The 24,580-nt window shown below is 39.9% G+C and overlaps 1 protein-coding gene and 1 pseudogene across 1 annotated transcript; both read left to right on the top strand.

Moving 5' to 3' along the window:
* Window positions 1-2,957: 2,957 nt before the first annotated feature.
* On the top strand, window positions 2,958-24,067 carry LOC149149554 (uncharacterized). Its single transcript, XM_089439222.1, has 2 exons — window positions 2,958-3,718; window positions 23,546-24,067. The coding sequence occupies exon 1, from the start codon at window positions 3,240-3,242 to the stop codon at window positions 3,582-3,584; it is 345 nt and encodes a 114-aa protein (XP_089295348.1). The 5' UTR covers window positions 2,958-3,239; the 3' UTR covers window positions 3,585-3,718; window positions 23,546-24,067.
* Window positions 13,023-17,690, top strand: LOC149149555 (arogenate dehydratase 3 pseudogene; annotated as a pseudogene).
* Window positions 24,068-24,580: the final 513 nt, after the last annotated feature.

The following is a 24,580-nucleotide window of genomic DNA, read 5'->3' as shown; positions in this document are numbered from 1 at the left end:
TTAATTGGGCCAAGAGGTGCTCTCCTGCCCACTTAGTATGGTAGAGATGCCCACTTAGTATGGTAGAGATGTTGTAACGTAATGCCCTCTAAATAAAAATAAAAATAAAATAAAAATAAAAATATCAATGTAATGTACACATTTTAACCCGCTCAAAATAAAAAATAAAAATAAAAGTAAAAATAGCAAAATAAAAATAACCCTATAAAAATAAGATAATAATAAAATAAAAATGACTTATAGTATTGAGAACCCATGGTATTCATGTGAAATATAGTTTATTTAAAGAGGAAATTAAACTAGCCTAAATTCATCTTAACTCTAATCTCAAGAGATGAGATTTGATCCTCTTGCCACTTGGTAGATCAATTCTCTTGATAACTCTTTAATTAAATTAATTTATGAGTTACCTTAAATTATTTTAAATCTTTATGCACTAATTATTTTCATTGTTAATATTCTTTCATTTTTATTATTAATTCTTATTTATTTGATTGTTATTAGTATTTATTTCTTTTGTATTTAGCTTTTTTATTTTATTCTATTTTTACACAATATAATATTTATTAATAGATCCTAATTTAATTGTCAAATTTGCATTTGGGACAATCATCACTCAATTGTTATTCACGAATACACCATCATCCTTATTCAAGGAAAACCGCATTCCCTGAAATTACTCGTTGATGGCTTGTAACGAGATAGACTTTCACTACTACTAGATATCTTTGGGTATAGACCAATAACATATTTATGTCCAAAGAAAACGAATTCTTAACCAAACAAAAGCAATTTTTAATTTATTTTCTTAATCAAATAAAATTTAGACTTTTTTTTGTTTAGCTTGGTAGATCCTCCTTTTCATTAGTTTATAAAGCAAATTTACACCACATAGATGGGCTAGGTGGCCTCAACTTGCCTAGTGGGAAACCAAGTCTGTTGGCCACCTATCTGCATTGTATGCCATCCAGTAACAAAAGAGTTTCAGTCTTTCTATTTAAGCTATATAAGTCTCAGATCCATGTCCATACTCTAGATATCTACCTACATATATATTTGCATAAGGAAATGTAAAAGCTACCCGCATACATAAACAAAACCAACAAAAGAAATTTTCTAGTCATGTTGTTTAGCAGAAGCTGATTCCACGGGCGCCATGTCTTTGGCATTCGTTCCTAGCAGCTCGATTTGTTCCAAGATACAAGGTAGGTGCCTCTCAATTCTGCCAAGTCTAACATCTTGCTTATGCAGTTGAAACTGCACCTTCTAGAATTCTTGTTTATAATTCGGCATGCCTTGGACAGTGACAACCATGCCCACTGAAATTTGCTCCATAGCCTTAACCAATAGGGTTTTCATCAACCAATACAGGTATAGGGTCTACTTGAATTGAGTGATTCTGCCCCTTGTGTTTCCAAAGTGCGGGACAAGGGTTCTCCAATCCTCAATTTTCGTGTCCGTCTTGCTCTCCTGTTTAACTTCTTCTTCCCATTCCTTTAGTATTTTGCGAATTCCCTCGTTCGTGCCTTCTTGGTACGCCTATCCCGCCTCACTGATTAATCTTTCCACAAATTTCCTACCTCTACGGACCTCAGGCGTGCCCGGGTCCGTGTCCCTCATGGTCACTTGAGCCCGCCTTCCACGACCACAGGTTTTTGTAGAACGAGCCATGGTTTCACTGTCCCAACCCTGTTCATTGCAACAAGTCGTTATCCAGTGACAATTTAACGTAATATAACAATAGCCTTGCACACAGGTGGTAATATTACAGATCGCCAACCTGCCTTCTTCCTCCCCTCCCCCATCAATTGCAGTGTCGGGCCCTTCGTGGTGGCCAACTCACTACCAGCCCCAGTGGTTACCCTTCGCCTCAAACACCTCCTTTCATCCTCAAGCAGGTTAGCTTTCACTCCCTAGTTACAGGTTGGTGAACATCACCACTTTCCATCACTCAGCCGACGAAAGCAAGCATACCCTTTCCCCTCTGTCCAGGATGCAAACAGAGAACCCAACCTAGTCATCCACTCATCCTTGAGCCCCATGACGCCGCCATTGCCTATTTGCTTGTCATACCCAACACCGCTCCCTTGCTAGACTTCCTGCCCATAATTCTTGACATTCTCCCTCATGTCGAGGTTTCTTCCTATCTCCCTATAGCTACACATGCATCTAAAGAAAGGGTTATCACTCAGACTGCAGGTGCACTGGCATACTCTACCCCCGAGCCTGTCTCTCTACCTATACCTGCAGGACCCCTACTATCTACACCCCTCGGTCCTTTGTTCAATATCACCAGAATTCCCATGCGGGAAAGAAGGACTTCAAAGCAAAGAGAAATGGATAAAATACCAAGCGGGTGCGAGAGACAAACACAAGACCAAGCGAATGCCACCATCCTACGCCCCCGGATCCTCCAACGCTGCTTGATTTCACAATTCTCACCCATAATACTTCCCCTCTCCCTCAAACAAAAACCAGAACAGGTCAACATTACGAGCGCTGAGAGATATTTGAGTACATACCTGTTAACTTTTGCAAACAATTGATATGCTTGTTGTTGTGGATGGTGTCGTAGAACCTGTTCGTTGCACCAGTCTTCCCGTCCATGAGCAATACGAACAACAACACCCAACTTACTCTTTTCGATGCTGTTAAAGCCAACACTATCATAACTCCCGCTGCCACTTTTCCCATATTCACTGCATGCCATCATGCAAGGGGCCACTGCACCCATGGCCTCGAGTGTGTGAGGGGTTGTGGTACTGTACTCGAGATACAATCCAGTAATCCTCTGTTCCACTGCCCAATCACCAATTCGCACCCTCATCTAGGTAAATAAAATTTAAACTTTAAAAAATATTAAATTTTAAATAAATTAATTGAAAAACCTTTTAAAAATATATTAATTATTTTGAAAAACCCGTTTTATCGTTGTCACCAAAAGGAAGACACATCTGAAAACTACCCTGGCGTTGCCATCAGTTTCCAAAGAAAAAACGAAAACCACGGGAAATTGTCTAGGCTCTTATTTAAGGGGCAGGGTCGATAGCTTGCTTCTTCGTAAAACATTTATGTCACAGGAAAGAAATCAATCTACTTCCGGCAAAGGTAGCGAACCGCGATCCATTTTTATCAAGAATTAGTTGAAATCCATGGAAGCTGCAGCCTTATTATAATCAACACCCTGAGACCTCCCGTGGTGGTAAGAAGCAAGTGTGCATGAAGGCAGAGGCAGAAACATGGCAGACGATTGGATTGCAGTGGACAAGCTCCAACACTTGGCCATGTGCTTCTTCATAGTGATTTTGTCTGCCTACACAATAAGGCTTTTTCTCTCCCCGTCCAGGCTGCTCTACAGATGGGCTACCCCTGTGGGATGCATTCTCTCTCTTACCATAGGGGCTGCCAAGGAGTTGGGAGATGAAATGGGTATCTGGCATTCTGCTGGAGGTTCTCTCAAGGATGGACTGGCGGACGCAGGGGGTGTTCTTCTTGCTGTGGTTCTCTTGCATTTTTCGAAGCCCAGAGGGGCTCAGCGAGTGTACGACAAGGCCCTTGAACTTAAGGGGCCCATGGCAGTCTGAGAACTCAAAGATCTAGTGTCAACACATGGAACTCATCTTCAGCTTCTTGCTATATTGTATCAACCAGCATCTGAAAGGTTTCTGATGCAAAAGTTGGGTCCAGACCACCATCACCCCTCTGTGGTTTTTTTAAGGTTACCTCTTAACTCACTTTTCATCTGCTTTTGTTATTCACAATAAAATCCATGAGTTGCCAGTGCAGACCTCTTAAGCCACAATTTAATTGCAGGTGCCGATCAAAATAAAAAATGGCTATCTGTAAACGCCACTTTTTGAGCAGCGATCGTACATAAAATACCTTACAATATCATTTTACAATTAGGCGGCGTTAGGCTACCCCACATAGGATAGCTATTCCATAGAATACGGCCGCAGATCAAAATAAAAATGGTTATCTGTAGACCTTGGTTTTTGACTGGAGAAGGTACACAATACCATACAATTCTGGCCCTACAATTACATGGAGTTTGGCTACCCACATAGGATAAGCTATTCCATAGAATGTGTGTGCAGATCAAAATTTAAAAAAAAAAAATTGTTGTGGGTAAACCCCCTCTTTTGACTAGAGAAGCTACATAACTCCTTACAATTTCATCTTTACAATGAGATGGCATTTGGGTACTCCACCCACTTAGGTTTCTGTTCCATCAAAATCACCCGGAACTCGCAATAGTGTTATGTGCAAAGCCTCATTAGTAGAGGTCCACCATTAACAAGATCTATGCATTAACATAGAACTGTTGTTTGTTGCCTTCACAGAATACCATGCCACAAAAATTCACCCAGATCTTGCACATGCCCTCATCTGCAAAGCCACATTATCACAGGTCCTCCATTAGCAGCACACCTCCCTGTTATTGGAAGACCAGTTTTTGCCACCTTTACAAAATTCCTTGGAAAAATCGGGTCATCTGCATTATCGTTTGGAGTCTGGACCATGCCTAGCAGGTTTTGAACCTGAGTCATCATCGTGGCAACCATTCCAACATTCTACTAGATCATGACCTGACCGATTAGATCCAATTTGTTCTCCACATCGGCATATTGCATTGCTTTTTAAGAACTTGGTTCCATGATCTAAGGTTTCTATTGTTAAGTTCCTTAATTGAATAAAAGTACGTGCTACTCAAGTCATTGCAAAGTTGGGCAGATCTTTGCACTTGTTGCAAATATTGTTATTATGGGAACATTGCTAGGGCATGTGTATTTCATCTGCCACATTTTCTATGAATAATATGCATGGCCTTGTATCCGCTGAGGCTATTATTGCAATTATCATCCACCCTCATGATGAGTTACGCAAACTACTTCCTTAATTGTTTATCTTCACAATTTTCCCCTATCAGCTAAAGACTCTTTCTAGATAAAAGTGATGACAACCAGCTTGAATTGATCTGATATTTGTAGTAGGTCATGGCTCTTTCAGAAAAGAAATGGAGTTTCGCACAATTTTTTTTATCACTTTATCCTTTAAGTCTTGCATTGCTGTTGTTCAATCTTTGGGGAAAAATGATTTTCCCTATTTCATAAGCTATTTTTATGTTGTCGTTGGTTCAACTGTTTTTTAATAAATTTTATTCAATGATATGCTCCTTGGGAGCACCTTTCCTCCCGACCTTGGCCCCCCTCTCAATGCTTTGTTCCCAAAGCACACTCCCTTGCAAATCTCTCCTTTCCCTCTCAGGGAGCATCGCTCCTTGAGAACTCTCTAAGTGCTCCCAGGAGCTTTAAAAACACTCCCTTGGCACTCCCGCGTGATAAAGCATTTGGCCTCTTTTTTTTCTTTGTGGAAACCAAGACAATGTTTTACAAGCTTGGTTTAGGCATGGCTGGGGTTCTTTGGTGGATTGAAACACCCAGTCACTCCATTTGCTCTCATTCTATTTCTCATTTCAATTTTCTTTGCCAGGGTTTTGAGTGGGCTGTTTATTAGTAGTTGAGGAGCAGATTTGTGAGAGGTTGGAAGGAAGATTGAAGGCTGCCATTTGTGAGATCTTGGAATGGAGATTGAAGGCTGCAATAGTTGCATTCAACCACCACTGGAGAGTTAAAGGGTTAGGTTTTAAATCCCACTCTTGTTTGTTTTTAATTTATTTTCATGTGTTGTGAACTAATATATTTACCATGTTGAATGCTTGAATAATCTCTTCTCCTATTCTTTCCCATTTCTCCTTCTCCATCATTTTGTTGAAGACAAGTTATTCTCAAGATTCAACAAGCATGATGGGTATGTCAATGTGGTATATGCTTCGGTTTAATTTTTTATTATGATGGTGGTGTTGGGACATTGAAATACTGGTGATGATGAAGAAGAACTAGAAGTAGGCAACGCACACCATGGAGGAGGGATGGTGATAATGACAATGGGAGTGATGATGGGCAACAACCCAAAGAGAGCTCAACACCCTTGTGGAAGTATGTGATGAAGCTTGGGGGAGGGAAAGGGGGTGGAACCACAAAATTTATATTCTCCCATTGTCATGCAACTTACATAAGTTCATATACCTGTGTGAGAAGACATCCTATGGGGTTATGCCATGGGATGAAGGTAAGACTATAGAGGACAAAATCCCTGTGAGCATGTGCTAGCCAAAAATAGAAACAAATATAAGAAGTAAGAGGAGGCTACACATAATAAATACAAAAAATCGAGGGTTGACTATGAGAGTCAAACCTTGGGTTCACAAAGAATGCTTGATGGTTGATCTACACTCCCCCATGCTAGTGGATTTTCATTTGTGCATTTCGAGCATAGAACAATATTATATTTCCTTGACCAAGTTTGTAGGGATGATGTGGATGCAAAAGTTTTCAGGTTTATCAAGAGTGGCTTGATGGTACTAGTCCATACATCAAGCCAGATGTTCTCAGAGTCCTAGAGAGATTGACACTAGGAGGTTTCAGAGTAGAGTACCTCTCGCCTGACAAATTCAAAAGTTTTCAGGTTTATCATGAGTGGCTTGACGGTACCAGTCCATACATCAAGCCAGATGTTCTCAGAGTCCTAGAGAGATCGACATTAGGAGGTTTCAGAGTAGAGTACCTCTCGCTTGACAGATTCCCCCCAACCCCAGAGGAGCAGCCAAAGATCCATTTTGAGTTTTCATCTTCCAACCTCAGAGGTTGGGAATATCCCTCTCATGTACATTCCCCTTAGGATCATACGGTTAGACTCCTTGATGATTCCACAGGACTCTGACAACAAGCAAGTGCCTTGTTCGCCCCTTTTTCCCTTGGCCATTAGACTTGGGAGATCTTGACATCATTGGCCTAATTGTTTGATCTCTCTCTCTCTCTCTTGCTATCTTGAGTTGCCTAAACTCACTTGGTATTTTGTAACACCATACCTTTGTCACAATTTTATACATTTTATACATATATAGGGTTCTTTCTTTATATTATTTTTGACATTTCTAGGAGTTGCGCTTGTGCTCCCACATTGTATTCAAATTTCATACTAGATGTACTCTTCAGTCCCATTGACCTATTGTTGTGGTCATTTGTTGGACATTAATATAATTATCTTATCTTATTTTATCTATGCATGTGGTGTACCATTCAATGTGCTTTGCTCATCTTGTTGGCATGAAATGGTATAAACCATCAATGGTGCCTTGAAAAGATACAAGAGCATCAGATATGACATTGCCAGAACCATGGGATTTGATAGGGAAAGAGCCAAAATCCAGAGTGCTCTTGGACAATTTAGAGAAGATTGGAATGAATATGGGGTATCCATTGTATTTGATGGGCAGACGAATGTAAAGTGTAGGCCATTCATAAATATTCTTGGTGTGTATCTTAGTGGTTTAGTCTTACTTTTAGCCCATGACTACTTAGATTGTTACCAGACTGGTATTAATATTGCAGAATCCTCAATTAAAGCCAGTCAAGAGATTGGGTCGTACAATGACAATGGCCAATTGTAAGGCAATAGGAGCAATGCTTGGGATATGAACTCTAACATACTTTGGTTAGGGTGTTTGGTTCACACATTAAACCTCTTGATGCATGATATTGTTAAGATGAAGGACCATGATCATAAATGGATTGGTGCATTGTACAAGAGAGAGAAGAAAATGATGAATTTTATTATCAATCATAGCATGGCCCACCACATTTTCTACAATCACGCTAATTTGGAGCTGCTAAATATTGCAAAGACTAGATTTGCTAGCTTTACCTCATTGTCAGACTCTTTTTGAAGGTGTGAGAGGCATTGACTAGTATGGTCTCAAGGGTTCATGGCAGAATTTGAAAGGTAGGGCTACATTCACATTGATAGTCATGAATTTCAGGGGGGTGGAGGATACAATGCTTGATGGTCATTTTGGCAACATGTTAGGTATATTTTGTAGTTCACCAAGTCCGTTTATTAGGATTGAGTTTGTAGATACAGATCAACTAGTGAGTGGGGAGTTGTATTAGCAAATGGATAGCATGCTAGGCCAAATCAAAGACATTGTTGGGCCGAGAGATGTAATCTTTTATGATCATATCCCTAAAAATGTGGTGAAAAGGTGGGTTAATCCGAGTGTTCCACTCCATGCCCTAGCATATGTCCTTACACCCAAATATTATTCTCCATCTTGGTTGGTGCAACTTGCACTTGGGGGTGGGGTTAGGAGAAAACCTCATTCAAATCCAAGGGTACAAATGGTATATGCTAGCATTAGAGGAGCTAGTTCGTGATGATGAAGAGTGTGCTCAAGTATGAAGCAAATTGAGCAAGTACATTAGCGAGCATAGATCCTTTGCTAACTTGCATGCCACTAAAGATCAAGATAGGTTAAATCCTATCGAATGGTGGAACATATGCTTCCTCTACCATCCATCTGCATAAATTGGTGGTGAGGGTGTTTTCACATATTGTTGAAACTTCTTTTGCAGGGAGGTGTTAGAGCACCTATAGCTTCATCCACAACATGAAGAGAAACATCTTGAATGTAGACTGGGCATAAGGCTTGGTTTATGTGCACTACAACTTTAGGTGGTTGTCCCATTATTGCGAGGCAGTGAAGCATGATAGAACATATATGACTTGGGATAACAATTCAGAGGAGGCTAGTTCGGAGGATGGAGCCTTAGTTTTTTTTTGCTAGGTCATGTAAGTCCTGAGATGACTGGCACACCTAACCTGTGGCTTGAGTAGCCGTGATCTAGGGGCATCTAAGCCATTGAAATCACCCGGGGATCGCACTTGGCCTGGGCCACACCAACCCTTAGCATGGATGGATTTTTGCCCACGGAGTTTCGAACTGGTGACCTTCACATCATGGAGTGCCTTAATAGAACACCCTGTCATCATCTACTATATGCCATATGGGCTAATGGAAGTTGAACTTTTAGGTGGTCATGATGGTGATCATATTGATGGAGCAAACATGCCACCTCCATCCTGTAGCAGGTTTCTAGATGTAGGAGCTGTCTTTTGCTTCACAACATTTAGCATTACGTGGGGGCCATATAACTACTAGTCATGTTCCATGAACAATTCAACCTACTCTTGCTCCTCTTCTTCATAGATCACGAGAAAATAAATTAGAAATTTCTCGTGGCAAGAGGAAACTTTGGCAGATTCTAGATCTCTTTTTTCTTTCCCGTTTCAAAGTAGTGTCTAGAACTTAGTACTTATTATGGCCAATTTTGTAAACATTATATGACAGTTTAAGTTGAACTTTGAACCTACCTTTGAATTGTTAACTGAATCTTACAACCATTTGGTAACAAATATGATGCTCTGTTTCATTTCATGGTTGATGTTATCTATTACAGTTTGTTGATGACAAATTTTATACATTGAAACTTGAAGGTTGATTATTGATCATTTAATGGTAATGTTATAACTACTAGACGACTGATGTTAAATGTGTACTAAATGTTGATGCTTTAATGGTCATCTTAAATCCAGTAGTTAAATCTGTATTTTCATTTTTTCTGTAGTTGATTCAACATTTTGCATGTTATTTGAATATATATGCATCAAAATATATTTAAAATATGTATTATATAACAAATGCTCCGCTCCCAGAACCTTTTTGAAAATTGCACGTCCTGCTCTATCAACTGTCTTGGTTTAATCAGTGTTTAAGTTTTATCTCATATAATATAAAATAGGTTGCTTTGATCTCTAGTGATAGCATATTTTCTTTGATAAGAACATTTAGTCGGAGGAAAAGTGCTTTTGTGTCTCAATGTATTTTACATAAATTACTTGTGAACTTTCTCAAGTTTTCTCCATCATTCATTTGAGATGATTTTCTCCAATAATTGACATCCATAAAGAAATTACTGTTACGCCCATCATATTGAACAGGACTTTTTGTCATCCCATATCCAGAATTCTACCAGTCTACATTTGTGTAATTAAGGACAATGCAAACAAGATTTGCCAAAATTAGATCTTTTGCCTGTAGTAGAGGTCTTCAATTAGAAGGAGAAAGCAAAAACTAATACCTCTTCTCTTTGAAAATGCCTACAGACAAAAGAGCCTTTTTGCATCCCCTCTACTGTAATCTGCAGGAATAGATAACTAAGGAAGGCCGATCCAGATAATGGTTGGCAAGTGGACAGTGTGGTTAGGTTTCCAAGGCATGCCATACTAGCTGTGATATGGGTGTGATGTTTTGGCTCGTTTTTTAATTTTAATTTATGAATAGCAGACTGATCCCTCTGCATCTACCAGAGCACACTAATTAGATTTCATTCTCTTGGCAAAGCACTTCACAATGTAATAGGAAAATTTCTGTTTCTAAAGTACTATACAGAGTTACATATTAAAGCCACATTTGATCTGACATTACCTCTTACTCTTATTTTTTCTTTTGTAAGATAGTACTTTATATTACAGGGTGCAAAAAGATTGATTACACACTTGGTAGAGGGTTGCAGGTGAGGTGTCTCAACCTGAAACCAGTGTGGAAAAAGTCGGGAAAAAATTAGGATTAAATCCCCAAAATGCGATTTTTTTGGCTGGTTGATTAAATCGGCTGATTTTTTGCTGATTTTTTCCCAGTTGAAAAAGTCGGGATTAAATCGAAAAAGTTGGGATTAAATCGGTACTTTTTCCAAAAAATCGTGAATGAGGTAGTTTCTTTAACGATTTTTTTATTTTTATTTTTTGAAAAAATCGGGATTTTATTGAAAAAGTTGGGATTTTATTTAAAAAGTCGGGATTTAAAAAAAAATGAATATTTTTGTATTTTTTAATTTTGCCGACTTTTTGCCGAATTTTTCAAAAAACTCCCAACTTTAACGATTTTTCCAACTTCTGGACCCTTGCCGATTTAATCCCGACTTCGACTTTTTCCACATTGCTTGAAACCCCTGCTATGGCTTGCTAAGGTCCTAGCTTGTGCCTTTTCTAAAACAAAATTTAGGACCATTTGTATGCTATTGGACCTCTGGCCTCTGAATTGGAAATGAAAGCTAGGAAAACAGAGTTTGCTATGTCCCAACCCATGGTCTTTACTGTCACATACAAAAAATAATCTGTTTGAAGGAAACTTGGCCTGTGGCCTCTAAAAGATCTGCATATAAATATAAAATATATAGGGTTAGAAGGAAAAGTGGACGTGGGCCTCTGCTGGCTGGTCTTCATCCTCATCTAAGGAGATGGAGTGCTGTGGGTCTATCCCTGGTGGCTGCTCTTTTCTATCTTCCTCTGCCTTCTCTGAAGCTCTGCTTGAGTCTTGAAGGGCTTGCAGCATAAAATAGCCTTTATCATTCAGTTATTCGAGCTCCTCCCTGATTCCTTGCAGGGTTGGGTTGTTTTCCTCCACAGAGTTCAGATGGCACGCAATTAGCTCCTTCGTGTGCCAATACAGATCTAAAGTAGAGGAATACCTGGTATTCCTTCTTCTACAGTGTTAGATTTCCTTAAACCTAGCACTTAGTATTTAATTCCAAACAACAAATTACTGAATACATAAAGTTTAAAACTTTAAACACATAGCTGTGTTCCTAACTAAAAATATTCAGCGGAAGCAAATAACGATCTGAATCACATGAATACACACAGATTTCTGCCCAACAAATCAATTCTTCATTAATAAAACTCAGAACCTACTTGGGCTCCCATCTTGGGATAATGGCCCAACTGAGAAAATACAGATCACAATATTCTGGATCTGATCCAGTAGATCTGCTCTCTCTTGCAGATCCAGATCTCCAACCCCTCTGCGCTCTCTTGGACCCGGAACATGCTCACTAAGATGCCGCTCTCAATCTTGTGCTGTTGTTGTGTGTCTATCTCCTCTCCTCAACCTTGTTTTTATAACTTTACATTGAGCCAAAACCCTAACCCTAACCTTAATCTCAAAGTGATTGACGGCCAAGATTAGATCTTGCCTCACTTGAGATCAATGGCTAAGATTAAAACTTACTCACTAAAGTAAATTACTTTACTTTTCCTAAGTTTTATTAGCTCAATAAGCCAACATATTAATATGTGTTTTTTCCTAAGTTAAACTTAGGCTAAGTTACATTAGCAACTTGCTTAACCTAGAGCAAGTATTCTAAGGAGATGTGGGCAACTTCTGCACGCCTAGACACAAGGTCTGTGCAGAAGTACCTGCCCGAGCTACAAACTTCAACATAGAGAAGCCTGGATTTGGGATAATGTGTGCCAGTTCCTCATCTATTTTGGTGCTTTTGGCATCTCCTCTTTGTCCCTGAACCTTGTTTTCTAGCTTGTGCAGTTGCTGGACAGTGTCAGCCTTGTGCCTGGCCTCAAAACCTCTTACAATCCTCTGAGTTTTGGTTTGCTTTTTCCTGGATCTGGTTTGATGCTCTCTTGGTGCCTGATGTGGGCTGCAAACTGGGGGATGGCCTCTACAAACTGGAGGTACCTCCTGTGTGTCCACTGTTGGGTTGTCTTCTTCAGCCAGGCAATGAGCCCACACCATAAACTCTCTCTCGTCCTCCTTGCTTTGGTCGGCTTCATGTATCAGCATGGGTACCCCATACTCATTTTCAAGTTTCCCTGATTGCCTGGCTGCCCTCCACTGCTTCTTCTCCTTCATGTCTCCTTGTCTGCTATGCAGCCTGGAGGCAACAGGGGGGGGTGGGCTTCATTCAGAGCCACAATTTGACGAAAATTGCTATAATAATCTTGGCTCCAATCTGATCCTTGAGCAGGCTGTAATATTCTCACTTAAATAACACTGAAAATTCTCAATAATTTTCTGAGTGTGTGATTGAGTTTAGTGGTGGATTTCTTTGAACAGTTCAAGGGTAATACTGCTGTAGGTGTGTATTCATAATATTTTACCAACAATGGTATACAGTGACAACAAATGCTCTCAAGCAATTTCCAGTGGACTGGTATGATTAATTTAACAACTCAGAAAATTTTATAATGCTGATATATTAATGTCCACGCAATGAAAATGACAGAAATAGCCTCTTTATTTATCTTCTGAGCAAATACATCAGAGAATGAAGTGTCAAGGGAACCTGGTTCTGTCTCCAGCAAGGCAATGTTCACTCAGCAACTTTCCAGGGCAGCAGTCACGCTTTCAGTCCAGGAACATTCCAATGAGCAGTTCCAAGTCTTTAACTTGTCCCAAACCAAGTTTGGCACACACAGAACTTGCCCTTGTGATAATGCGCAGCTCCAGAGGTGAGATTACAGCAGTCTCAAGCATAGTAATCAGGTTCGTGTCCCTTTAACATGAATCTGGGTTGTTCAGTCAGGTGTAGAAGAGGGAATATGACCCTCCAATCTCCTACAGACCACGCACAGGCAGGATAAGAAACACGCAGCTCAAAAAAAATTAATGTTCAGGTTGGCTCTGTCACAGAATGGACTCCCACATGCATTGCACGCGTCTGGCTATATCGCACGTAGCTCATAAGAAAAAGGAACTCATCCAGCTGTATAGAAACTTGTGACTGTGACTTGGGGCTCGAGCTACTCCACTAAACAATCCAACAGTGACCACGTTTCCAGCAATGAACACAAGGAAACTTGAGCTACTCTGGTACACTGGAAATCGAACCACCAGCTCTCAACTAGACACCAAGGGAGAGCAGACCCTTAAGATATAAACTCGGCCTCTGTTCTCTGTCCAGACTCATCTTCTTCTGTGGCATCAATTTGTACACCCAGTCCTCCTTCTCACAAACACATCCTCAGAATTTTCTGGAAATGTCATAGGCTTTGTGGGTTTCTTCCTTAAAGATTAGACAGAAAATAGCATGTAAGATAATGAAATCAACTTTTAACACTGGAATACCTCATTATTTCCCCGACAATCTTCATCTCTATGAAATGCAGTTGTGAAATTTGGGTGATTTCACTCTAAAAAATCAAACTAGGGTGTCTAGTTTCAACACTGAAGTCTGCTAGGGTTCCAAAACCTTAAGCTTCTCCTTCAAACTCTCTCTAGGAGCTCTTTCTCCAAACTCACAAATGCATGAATGAGGAGAGTCTTCTCATTTTCCTTCTTTTATGAGTTTAGGGTTGCCTTTTCACCTTCCCTTTTTTTTTTAAATTCACTTTTATAAAGTCACTTTATAATATTTCACTTTATAAAGTTAAAATGACTTCTAACTTGCCTAGGAAATATCATCCTTTCTCCTTTTTGAACTTTATAAAGTTTCCTTAGGCAAATTAAGTCCCCTTATTAAATATTTCCCAGCTTAAGCCTATGAAAACCACTTTAGGCTAGCAGACTCCGTCGTAAGCTTCCTATGGGGTGGGGACATTACACAAGCCTAGGACAAACCCAAAGGGCACATGTGGGGCCTAAGAAAGTCTCAGGGGGAATACAAATTCCTGGGAATGGACCTTGAAATATAGGTACAATTTCTTCCCCAATCTCAGGATCAAGACATAAAAGAGAGACATCCATCTGGGCTGCTGGTAATTATGGTTTTCTCTCTTTATACTCTTCAAGATCACAAACTTCAGAGATGGTGCATCACAGTAAATACATAGCCGAAATTGAGGTGTCTTTCCAACATGGATATCCATTAGATGATAAACACTTTGCCCTTACAAGTTTGAAAGGCTGCTAATTCACAAACACACCCAAAAACAGTTCTTCCAGAAGATATGGAATAAATGGTTGTCATGGAATGCTTAATATAAATTCCACAAATCACATGAATGGATGCAAGAATTTCAGAATATTCTGAAAGACATAGATGAGCATGGCCCGAGTTTAAATAGCACATCCCTTTCCCACAAACATGTGCTAATGTCTGCAACAGAACTGCAACAGCATGTTTCGAAAGCAATCATTAGATTATTTCTACAGATAGATTTCATGCCTTTATTATTGTTGCCTTTCAAATACATTCTACATGACTGCCTTCTGGGATTGACTTGAAAAAGCACTCTCCTGTAATTTCCTTATGTGATCTGATGGCATCATTATTCTCCTATAGGATGTCTTCTTTGAACCTGCACCAAAACATAGGAAGAGGGTAAGGCAGTTCTGACATCTATTTCTCCCTCAACATGGGTGCAATTCTGTAGCAATCTGATAGTGATATTACAACAGATTTCATTATTTTATAGAGTTTGTGAGCTGCATCACAACACATATATTCCATGTATCGGCTGCCTAGCTTCTATATCACATCTTCATCAAACTTGATGCACCCTTCAAACTCAGGTCGAGCAATCAGCTAGAATGCTGCTACAGTAGGATCTTCCATGCTCTCCTATATGTGCTCAGAAAACATCCCATGTCTTCCTTGGTACATCGGCCAACCAAGCCATTCTGTGTACTATCCAGGGATTTTGCAAGAGAATTATGTACCAGCTCAAATATGTATAGTTGCAAAAGCAATATTATCCACATAACCACTGTCTGGAGAGGTTTCCACGGGATCCCTGCAAATATTTCAGATACCATGGTGCATAACTAGGCTGATGTTGAAATACTTGTTATATCTATATATATATATATATATATATGCAACTTGTCAGCTTAGTTTTAGGCACAAACATTACACATCTTACTCGTGCTGAGTTGTATATGTGTCTCTCAGCACATTCACTTTGACTTCAGTTCATGATTTATAGGACATACAGCTTAATAGTGTGAGCTTTTTAGCCATGCAACTTGGATCAGGCTGTGTGACCTCAGTTCTATTTATTGAGCTTTGCATTTAATTGTTAAATCGTCCTTGTTTAGGTTTATGAGTGTTCACATCATTTTTTGGATGCTATAATACATAGGCAAATGGCCTAGTGAGACCTAAAATGTAGGAAAAAGATAAAAGATACATCAACATTGAATACAATGGTTAGGGATCTATAATTATTATTATATTATCCCTTAGTGAGAGGTCATGAGTCATGAACCTAGGGTAAAGTATTATAGTTGTTATTAGGTAATTAATTATTAATATGAAACCCCAAGTGTTTGCTCAATGAGTCAATTGGTTAAATCATCTTTCCAAGGCACACTTGCCTATGGGGAGGTCATAGGTCATAGGTTCAAATCTGGTTGAGTAGTAAGATGTTACCAGCTGCTATTGTTGCCAGCAGTTAAGCCACTCTCTGCTTGGAGATTTTGGGAAAGTGGGGGGATCCCACTAAGTTTCCTTTGGAAAGAAATTCAATTATTAATATGACTATCATTATTTGTTTCGTAGATTCATTACATGTCTTGTCCTCTTGAGTTGTTCTCCAAGGAACATTGCTGGAACATGTTTACTGTTACCGACTGCTACAGTTTTTGGGTCTGCACACAGGTTGAAGAAGGTGTTTTAGAATGCTTGCAACAAGACAGGGCTTTTAAGTTTTATCTTTAACAGATCTAGCTCCTTTATCATGCCATTGTTCACAAGTTCATGTAGCCTATTAGGATGTTCCTGGAGCATCTAGTGAGGTTGCAGCTTTGAAAGCCTATCCACAGTACGAGGCAGTTTCTTGTGAACGGTTTGAAAATGCATTCCAGGCAGTTGAATTGTGGATAGTTGACAGGCGGTTCTTCCCATAGAAAGTTCTCTTGGTGGCATCATTCACCACCACTACGTTTTGCTACGTTGTCACAACTTACATATAGTGGGTCAATTGCAGCTTCCTCTTCAGCATTGCCTTGTTGGACTGTCTGGCGTGAAGAAGGAAGATATTAGACGTGTTGTGAGTCATCCCTAGGCTCTTCGTGCGAGAAGGCTTTAAGCAAGTTGGGTGTTGCACTAGAAAATGTGGATGTCACAGAAAGTACTGCTAAGTTTATAGCCACCCATAATCACAGAGGTACAAGAGCTGTTATGAGGGCTTGAGCTGCAGAAATTTATGGCCGTGATTTTCTTTTAAATGGGATCCAGGATGACTTCGACAATGTTACTCGCTTCTTAATGTGAGCCAGGGATCCAATAATTCAAGACAAGCATTGTATTCACTGTTAAGGACAGACATGGGGCGGTTTTCAAGGCACTTGCTGTATTTACTGTGAGAAATATCAATTTAACCAAGATTGAAGGTAGACCCCGGAGAAAGCGGCCATTGAGGGTGGTTGATGATAGCAATAGTGGGACTGCGAGATACTTTGACTATCTCTTCTATGTTGACTTTCTAGGCTCATGGAGGGATCCAAGCAGAACTAAGAGATCCTATTATGTGCTAGCGCTGCAGGTGGCCCGTTCTGGTTCTCCTTGACAGTCACATCATTGACCTGGTCAAGGTTGAAGAGAAGAGATTGGTGTGGTCTGTTTAACAAAGCATGCAATGTGTTGACCAGCTGGGGTTTTGGTTGCTGTGGTCTTTTTGGCAGTGGATCTGCAGGGTTGGGGCAAAGGGGATGGCACAGATCGTGCATGGATTGGGTGGTGATGGCTATTCCAGTTGAGAAGAACATGCGTTATAGCCTTTCTATTCTTAGGAAACAATTAAAGCTTCTGCGACTTGTGCCCTCGAAACATTCAATTCTTATATCATGAACAAGGAGTTGAATAGGTCTAAGAATTGATTTCACTGGTTAGGTAGATGAACATTGTAGGGTTTGATGTTGGAAAGAGAGATGCATGGTTGTTGTTGCACAATAGTGCAACGTTGATGTTTCCATTGTGCTTATTGAGGAACCAAAGAAGAAAACCTCAGTTGTGGTTTGTTTTTCCGAGAAGCAATGGGTCCTTCTCTCCTTTTTCTTTTTGCATTTTAAATCTAAGAATTGATTTCACTGGTTAGGTAGATGAACATTGTAGGGTTTGATGTTGGAAAGAGAGATGCATGGTTGTTGTTGCACAATAGTGCAATGTTGATGTTTCCATTGTGCTTATTGAGGAACCAAAGAAGAAAACCTCAGTTGTGGTTTGTTTTTCCGAGAAGCAATGGGTCCTTCTCTCCTTTTTCTTTTTGCATTTTAAATCCAAGGAATGGGACCCCTCTAAGGACAATGGGCAGAGGGTTTTAGGATAAAATTTCTTTTTAAGGGGATCAAATGTATTTTATGAGGATTAATCTAGGGGATCAAATGTTTTATGAGGATTAATCCTTCTTTTGTGGTGAATCATTTACTATTCTTGTACATGTGGCAAAGCCACTTTTATTTTATATTTAATCAGTGAATTCTAGAACTTAGAGAAGGTCCTTACCTCCTCTATATAAATGGACTTCCTCTTTTGTAAGGGTGGTTGGATAGTAGGAGTGTTCCTCTCCCAGGAGTTAAATGAAAATCTTCTTGGTGCTATTGTGGTTCCAAGTTTGTTATCTGATGAATGTTTTAGTTTAGCAGATCTTTCTTTCTTGGTTTGTCGAGGTTTTAACTCCTAATGGATTTAGGACCACCACAAGGCATAGTGAGATTGATCCACTGGGGGACAATGGTCACATGGAAGGGGTTGTCACAAACACAAGATCTCACATCCCCTTTGTTGGTGTGGAGTAGTCACAAAGCCTCTTTGTTAGGAAAACCCTCGAGGGGGTTCCCTTAGTAAATGTGTGGCTTATTTTGCTCAACTATCGATCCTTGGGCAAAGGCAAGCCACAATTCCATTGAGGAATCCTCTCTAGTGGGTTCTTGACCTTGCATCTTACCTAATTGGCCCAAAAGCTACTTGTCTTTTTGATATTAGTTTCTTCTCCCTGATCCATTATATTGGTCATGCTTCTTGATATACTCTTGTCCTAACATTCATTGGACTCCATTGTTCTTGAGTATTGGCACTGGTCTTCACTGTTGATTTTTGTAGCGTGGGAGGTACTCCAAGCCTTGAGGATCAAGGGTTTGGAAGGAGCTCCACAAGGTAGCCTTGTGGGCTTGAAACACAAGCTTGGGGTTTTGCATCCATCGATGTTTGGGCCAAAACCGTGACGAGATTGCGACATGTGATGGATGAGGATGATAGTAGATGACGAGACGAATCCAACGTATCAAGAATTGTCCAATTCTGAGGTGTCGTTGAAGAGATGTTAATTTTGAAGTTTGGAGTGTGGGTGAAAAGGCCTACTAGGTCAAGTCGGCCGGATGTTAAGGTGCCCTTTAGGGTTGTTTGTTGACACCCACATGGAGGCTATAAAAAAGGGTGATGTTGGAGGTCATTCCACACATCCTAAGTGCATCGAATCTCAAGTTTGGGCTTTGATTTGGACAATAGATTTGAGGCAAGGAGCATGAGTTTTTGAAGAGTATATTCTCTGTTTTAGGGTGCGTTTCCTTGGGAGAGAAAGCCGTAGCTTTGAAGAAGCATGCGTGGAGGATTAGTGGACTGCTTGTCGTGCTTTTCTCTCGTGTTTGGATGTGTCTCCCTTGCCAGATCAGGCCGCAAGAGTAGAGGTAAGTTTGGGTGCAATTTTGTGCATGTTTAAGTGTGTATTTTGTCACTGTTTGGGCTGCAAGAAAGTGTTGCTACAACAACAGGTTGGAGGCATAATTTGGAGGGTCGAGAGGCCTAGTATAGGCTCTCTACCCCAACTGCAGATACTCCTAGGAACAACGCAGTCAAATAGTGGTGTCTTCCTTTGTTTGTGGACAATTATATTGCTATTGTGGACAGTCAACTGTAGGGTGTCTTGTGAGGATTTTTACAAGGCTCAAAACAGTGTTTAAGCAACCCAGAGTGAACAACAAAGGGAGGATATTTGACACACAAGTTTGGAAGAGTGGTTTAGGGTGACTGGTGTGCCCTAACCAGACTTCAAATTGCACATATCCCAAAGGCAAGGGGGCAACAATAGGAAGTTACAAATGGCTCCTTGGTTGATGATTGGATGCTAGGTGGATTTGTGTCCTAGGAGAGGACAACTTGACAAGTCTGTTGGCAGCCAAGAGGAGGGGTTCCTAGGTGTGAGGATGCCCTAACCAGGAGTAGATGCTACAAGTTTACAACAAGGATTGGTCACTCGTGGTATGTTGGAGGGCATCGTGAGAGTGGACCAAGTGTGGACAGTGGATTGGGCATTTATGGTCCAGTGGAGGACAAAGTGATAGTGTCCAAGTTGGAGCTCAGTGTGCAAGCACTTTGATGGACAAACGTAGCTGCTAGAGTGGCAGTCATTGAGCTCAAGGGTTTGATTAGCCAAGAGCAGTTTGTGCAACCCTAGATTTGTCTTGTGGAGAAGGACATCTACAACAGAAGATGGGCAGTCCTCCTAGCCCGTGTTCATTGTAGGAGATGGACATCTTGCAGTGATTGGTGGTGGCCCTCCGTGCCCTATGTTAGTCTTCATTGGAGCAAGTTGCAACACAGGAAGGACTATAGTGGGTTGAAGTCCCTGACTAGTTGAGGAGCAACAGTGAGTTGTGAACAACTCGACAGGAGTCTCGATGTGTTGTGCCATTAATGGTCTAAGGCACAACTAGTGAGCAGATTGGATAATCGAGGTTCATTGGCCAGATGGACTTGGATCGTTGATAGAGGTAGTGTTGCAGATTGGGAGCTGACGGACTGGGCAGGTACAGGGTATGACCGAGAGGAGCTGAGATAGCCAGATGGTCAGAGTATTTTGTTGAGGGTAGATAGGTTGTCGATGGATTGACACCAAGCCTTGGTTTTGTATTCTTGTACTAGTGGATATTTGAGGGCCATTATCCCTGGTACGGGAGCCCTAGACGATTGTATTATTCAGTTGATTAATATAACAAAGTTGGGTTATTGTACAAAATTGTTAAAAAGTTGTCTATATTTTGTGCACTAGTAGATTTACTGTTGTTTATATTCCACTGTGCAAAGTAGCTTCGTTGTGATTCTTGGTTTGGTGGCGTCAGAGATTTAAGATTCTATCCCAGACAACAAGGACGTGGAAAAGCAACATTTACATCCCTCCATCACCACTGTTTTCCTTTTCCTTTAAAAGCCCAATTCATTCACTGGGGTTACTTGTGACATCACCTTGCTCCATATTGTTTATGCCCTAATGGATCTTAGGGGAGCCCCTCGAAATGGAGCAGAGCCAGCCAAAAGAGGCAAGGTAGGTTGTCGAGGTGATAGTGGGTGACCTACCTAGGTTCCACTCAGATTGTACGACATGGGTTGGAGCTTTCATCACTTTAGGGTACAATTTGAGTTGTAACAATTACCTTTTGTTGCAAGATACCACATTATTTATCAAGGTTTTATTGATGCTCTTCTATAAATTTGTAATGCAGGAGTTAATGTAGTGTTTGGAATTGTTTTTCTTTGTTAGTATATCTATTCCTAGCTAAATCTCGTCTTATCCTTGAAATTTTCCTTAAACCAGTCCAGGGAATTCTTTTGTGGTTAAATATTCCAATTGGTATACTTAAGCTCGTTTGTAACATTTTGAAACATATTGTTATGTTGAGGCTATACTTTGAGGTCTCGTGTAAGGTTTTTTCAACTACTTGAGATTCCTTCCTTTCGTAGTTGAGTACCTTTTCTCTTGAGTAGTCTTAAAGAGTGGTTTTCCTGATTGGTTTAATTATTAAAAACAGAATTCAAATCACCTTGTTTGCATTGAAATAACTTGCTTAACTGCTGGCATCTCAGGTTACTAGTTGAGATTTCAAAATGTCAAATCTTCACCCTTGCATTTTAGAGAAAAATATGTTGGCCTAAATCCTTTTCCTTGGGCCTTGATTTCTACTCAATTTATTGTTGCCAAGTTTTAGGACAGTTGTCTTTTATGTAGAGTCTAGACTCCTTATAGAGTTCAAGACTTTTCAGACTCTCCAATTTCCTTTTCAGGACAGATGGGCAGATTCTGAGTTTCACTGTCTAACAATATTTTGATTTTAACATCAGAGGAAACTCACACGCTTTCTAGAGTTGTATGTGGGGTCCCCAAAATGATTCAATTTTGAACAACTGTGTACCAAAGTCTTTTGAAGTTGCAATTTATACTTGCAATTTTTGTTAATTGACTCCAAATTTCCCTTTGAGTTGTTCAAACAGGTATCCTTGGCTTTCAGATTTGGCTTATACTGTGAACATTTTTACTTTTCCCTATTACCATTGAATTCCTATGCTACATTATAATAAACAAGGTTAGATTTGTTTTAGATGACACAGATGGTGCTAATTGCATGTTATGGGGAAAGAAATCATAAAAGTGTGAAGATATAATGTTTAATTCAAATTAAATTTTAACATGAATTGAAGTCCTTGAAATGAAGTCTTGAGCTAACAGTTTGTTAAACTCAACTTTCCTATAGTGTTAAATGTTTTGCCATTTCTACCCTAGCCTACATTCAAATGTCTATGAGTCTTTAGAAAATGTTGATCTATCCTTTCTTGGATCCCCCTCTGGATAAGATATTGACTCAAAGAAGATCTATTAAGTGTGTCAATAGTCATCTGATGGGGGCATGTTAGATCCACTCCAAGGATTCATGAACCATTTAAAAGTTAAAAGTTAAAATGCTAAAACTTTAGAAGTCTCTCTGTGAGAGCTGATATCCTAAGATTGCTTTAAGTTGTTTCAACATACTGATTTTGCCACTCACCCCGGAACTTATTGCAAGTTCCTCAAATATTTCTCATTCACGAGTCTTAGCCTCTTGGGGTTGTTTGTTATTGACTGATGGAGGGTCCGTCTCATTTACATGTTTGGAAATTTCAAGGTACCTTTTTTGAAAGAAGGCCATGCGAAAGGAGACCTTTTACTCATGACTAGCAATTTTGTTTCGCAGGAAGCAGTGGTGCTTTTGGCTGGCCTTTATGGCCCAATCTTTAAGATTGATTCTTTATTTAGTCAAGCGCAAGCTTGATGCATGCAGGTTTTGAGATGTCTTTGAGAAGTCTTGAATTGTGATTGCTTTTGAAGCACTAGTTGGTCCTTTAGATCAGTGGCTGGGCCAAGTTGGTTTTGAGGTCTGACCTCACTCTTCATTGAGATCTGCATGAACTGGCAAGCTCTGGTTCAATGAGCAGGCATAATGTAAAGGGTAAAAGAAATCTGATCTCAAAGGGCTTTTTACATTCCCTCTTAGGCTTAATGTGGATTGACTGTGTCAAGTTGTCGCTGTTTGATCATGGAAGGTTGGGTCTTGTTTGAAAGTTTACAAGTTTTATTCATGTTTGAAGGTTTTCCTCTCTTTGGAATTAAAGTATGATTGAAATTAAAGGATTTTGAACTTTCAAGTTGGTTTTGAGGTCTGACCTCACTCTTCATAGAGATCTGCATGAACTGGCAAGCTATGGTTCAATGAGCAGGCATAATGTAAAGGGTAAAAGAAATCTGATCTCAAAGGGCTTTTTACATTCCCTCTTAGGCTTAATGTGGATTGACTGTGTCAAGTTGTCGCTGTTTGATCATGGAAGGTTGGGTCTTGTTTGAAAGTTTACAAGTTTTATTCATCTTTGAAGGTTTTCCTCTCTTTGGAATTAAAGTATGATTGAAATTAAAGGATTTTGAACTTTTTAGTCTCAAGCTTACTGCAGTCTTATGTCACTAATATTGTTGCTGTCTCAGCGTAAGGAGATTTTGATATCAAGTTTTTTTGAGATATTCTTCTATTGGGAATTTTGATACATTTGCCATCAGTTTTTGGTGGTCTGTTACTTTGTTAATTTTTGATAATTTGCTCCTTGCCTTGCAGTTTCTGTTCTACGTCGCATAGTTAACACGCTTGTAGCTGGGTCTTTGTTGAAGGAAGCAACCTACAGGTATGCTGTTCTGAGAAATGACTCTTTTGAGTCAAAGAGGATACCCCTACAATTGTGCCTATATAAGGACCTTGGTTTGATCCAAAATCTGCATGAATTGTTCATTGACATGTGACTATGAACATCAAACCAGTTGATCAAACCCTTATGTTGCAGATGGTTAGAGCTAGGTGTGAGTTTGAGTTAATTTTGATTGAAGAGATTCCATTGGTGATGGCCTTGAGGGATTACTGCTCAAGTAGATCACATAGTCGGAGTTTATTGCTGCTTAGGGCAGTTGCATTCCTCTGGTTCTAATCTTCATTTTAAAATTCCTAACTGGTCTTCAAACTGGCCACCTGTCAAAATGGGTTTCGACTCAGACTCGGATCAAACCGTATTCAATGAACCAGTTTTTTAAAAATACGTAAAATATAATTTTGTAATGAAAAATTTATTTTTAAGATTCCAAACCATTAGAGAAAATATGCAAAGTTTGCTCATCTATATATTATGTGGATATAACAAAATGGCACTGAGTGCAATACATATCAGCAACAAAATACAAAATCTATGAGGTTTGAAATAGCCTCTAGAGTCCAAAAATCATGCTACAAGCTACCGAGCCACTGTCCTACTACAAATCACTGATTAACATGATCACTCAGCAAACTCCAAGCTTGTTGCTGCTAGACTATTGCTGAAAAACTCAGTGCTGTTGCAGAACTTAGGAAGCTCACATATGCTCACAAAAGCTCACAATGAGAGGTGTGAGGCAAATACGAGGGGGAGGGTTCCTTTTATAGCAAAGTGTGAGGGTTTAGGGAGGGAACTCTCTCTCTCTCTTTCTCTCTCTCTCTCTCTCTATATATATATATATATATATATATATTAAATAATAAAAACCAGTCTATACACACATTTCAAGTCCACCTATGTGGGGTCCATGCAGCCTGACCTGCTCGGCCAGTTCAAGATGAGACTGGCCA

The sequence above is a fragment of the Pinus tabuliformis genome, chromosome 9 (genome assembly GCF_031772625.1).
Source record: "Pinus tabuliformis cultivar Carrire ecotype Pingquan chromosome 9, CPIR1, whole genome shotgun sequence".
NCBI classification, from domain to species: Eukaryota; Viridiplantae; Streptophyta; class Pinopsida; order Pinales; family Pinaceae; genus Pinus; species Pinus tabuliformis.
Note: the sequence above shows the minus strand (reverse complement) of the source record. Positions and strands in the feature narration are given on the sequence as shown.

Coding starts and splice junctions, on each gene's coding strand:
- LOC149149554 (XM_089439222.1), top strand. CDS start 3,240: ATGGCAGACGATTGGATTGCAGTGGACAAGCTCCAACACTTGGCCATG.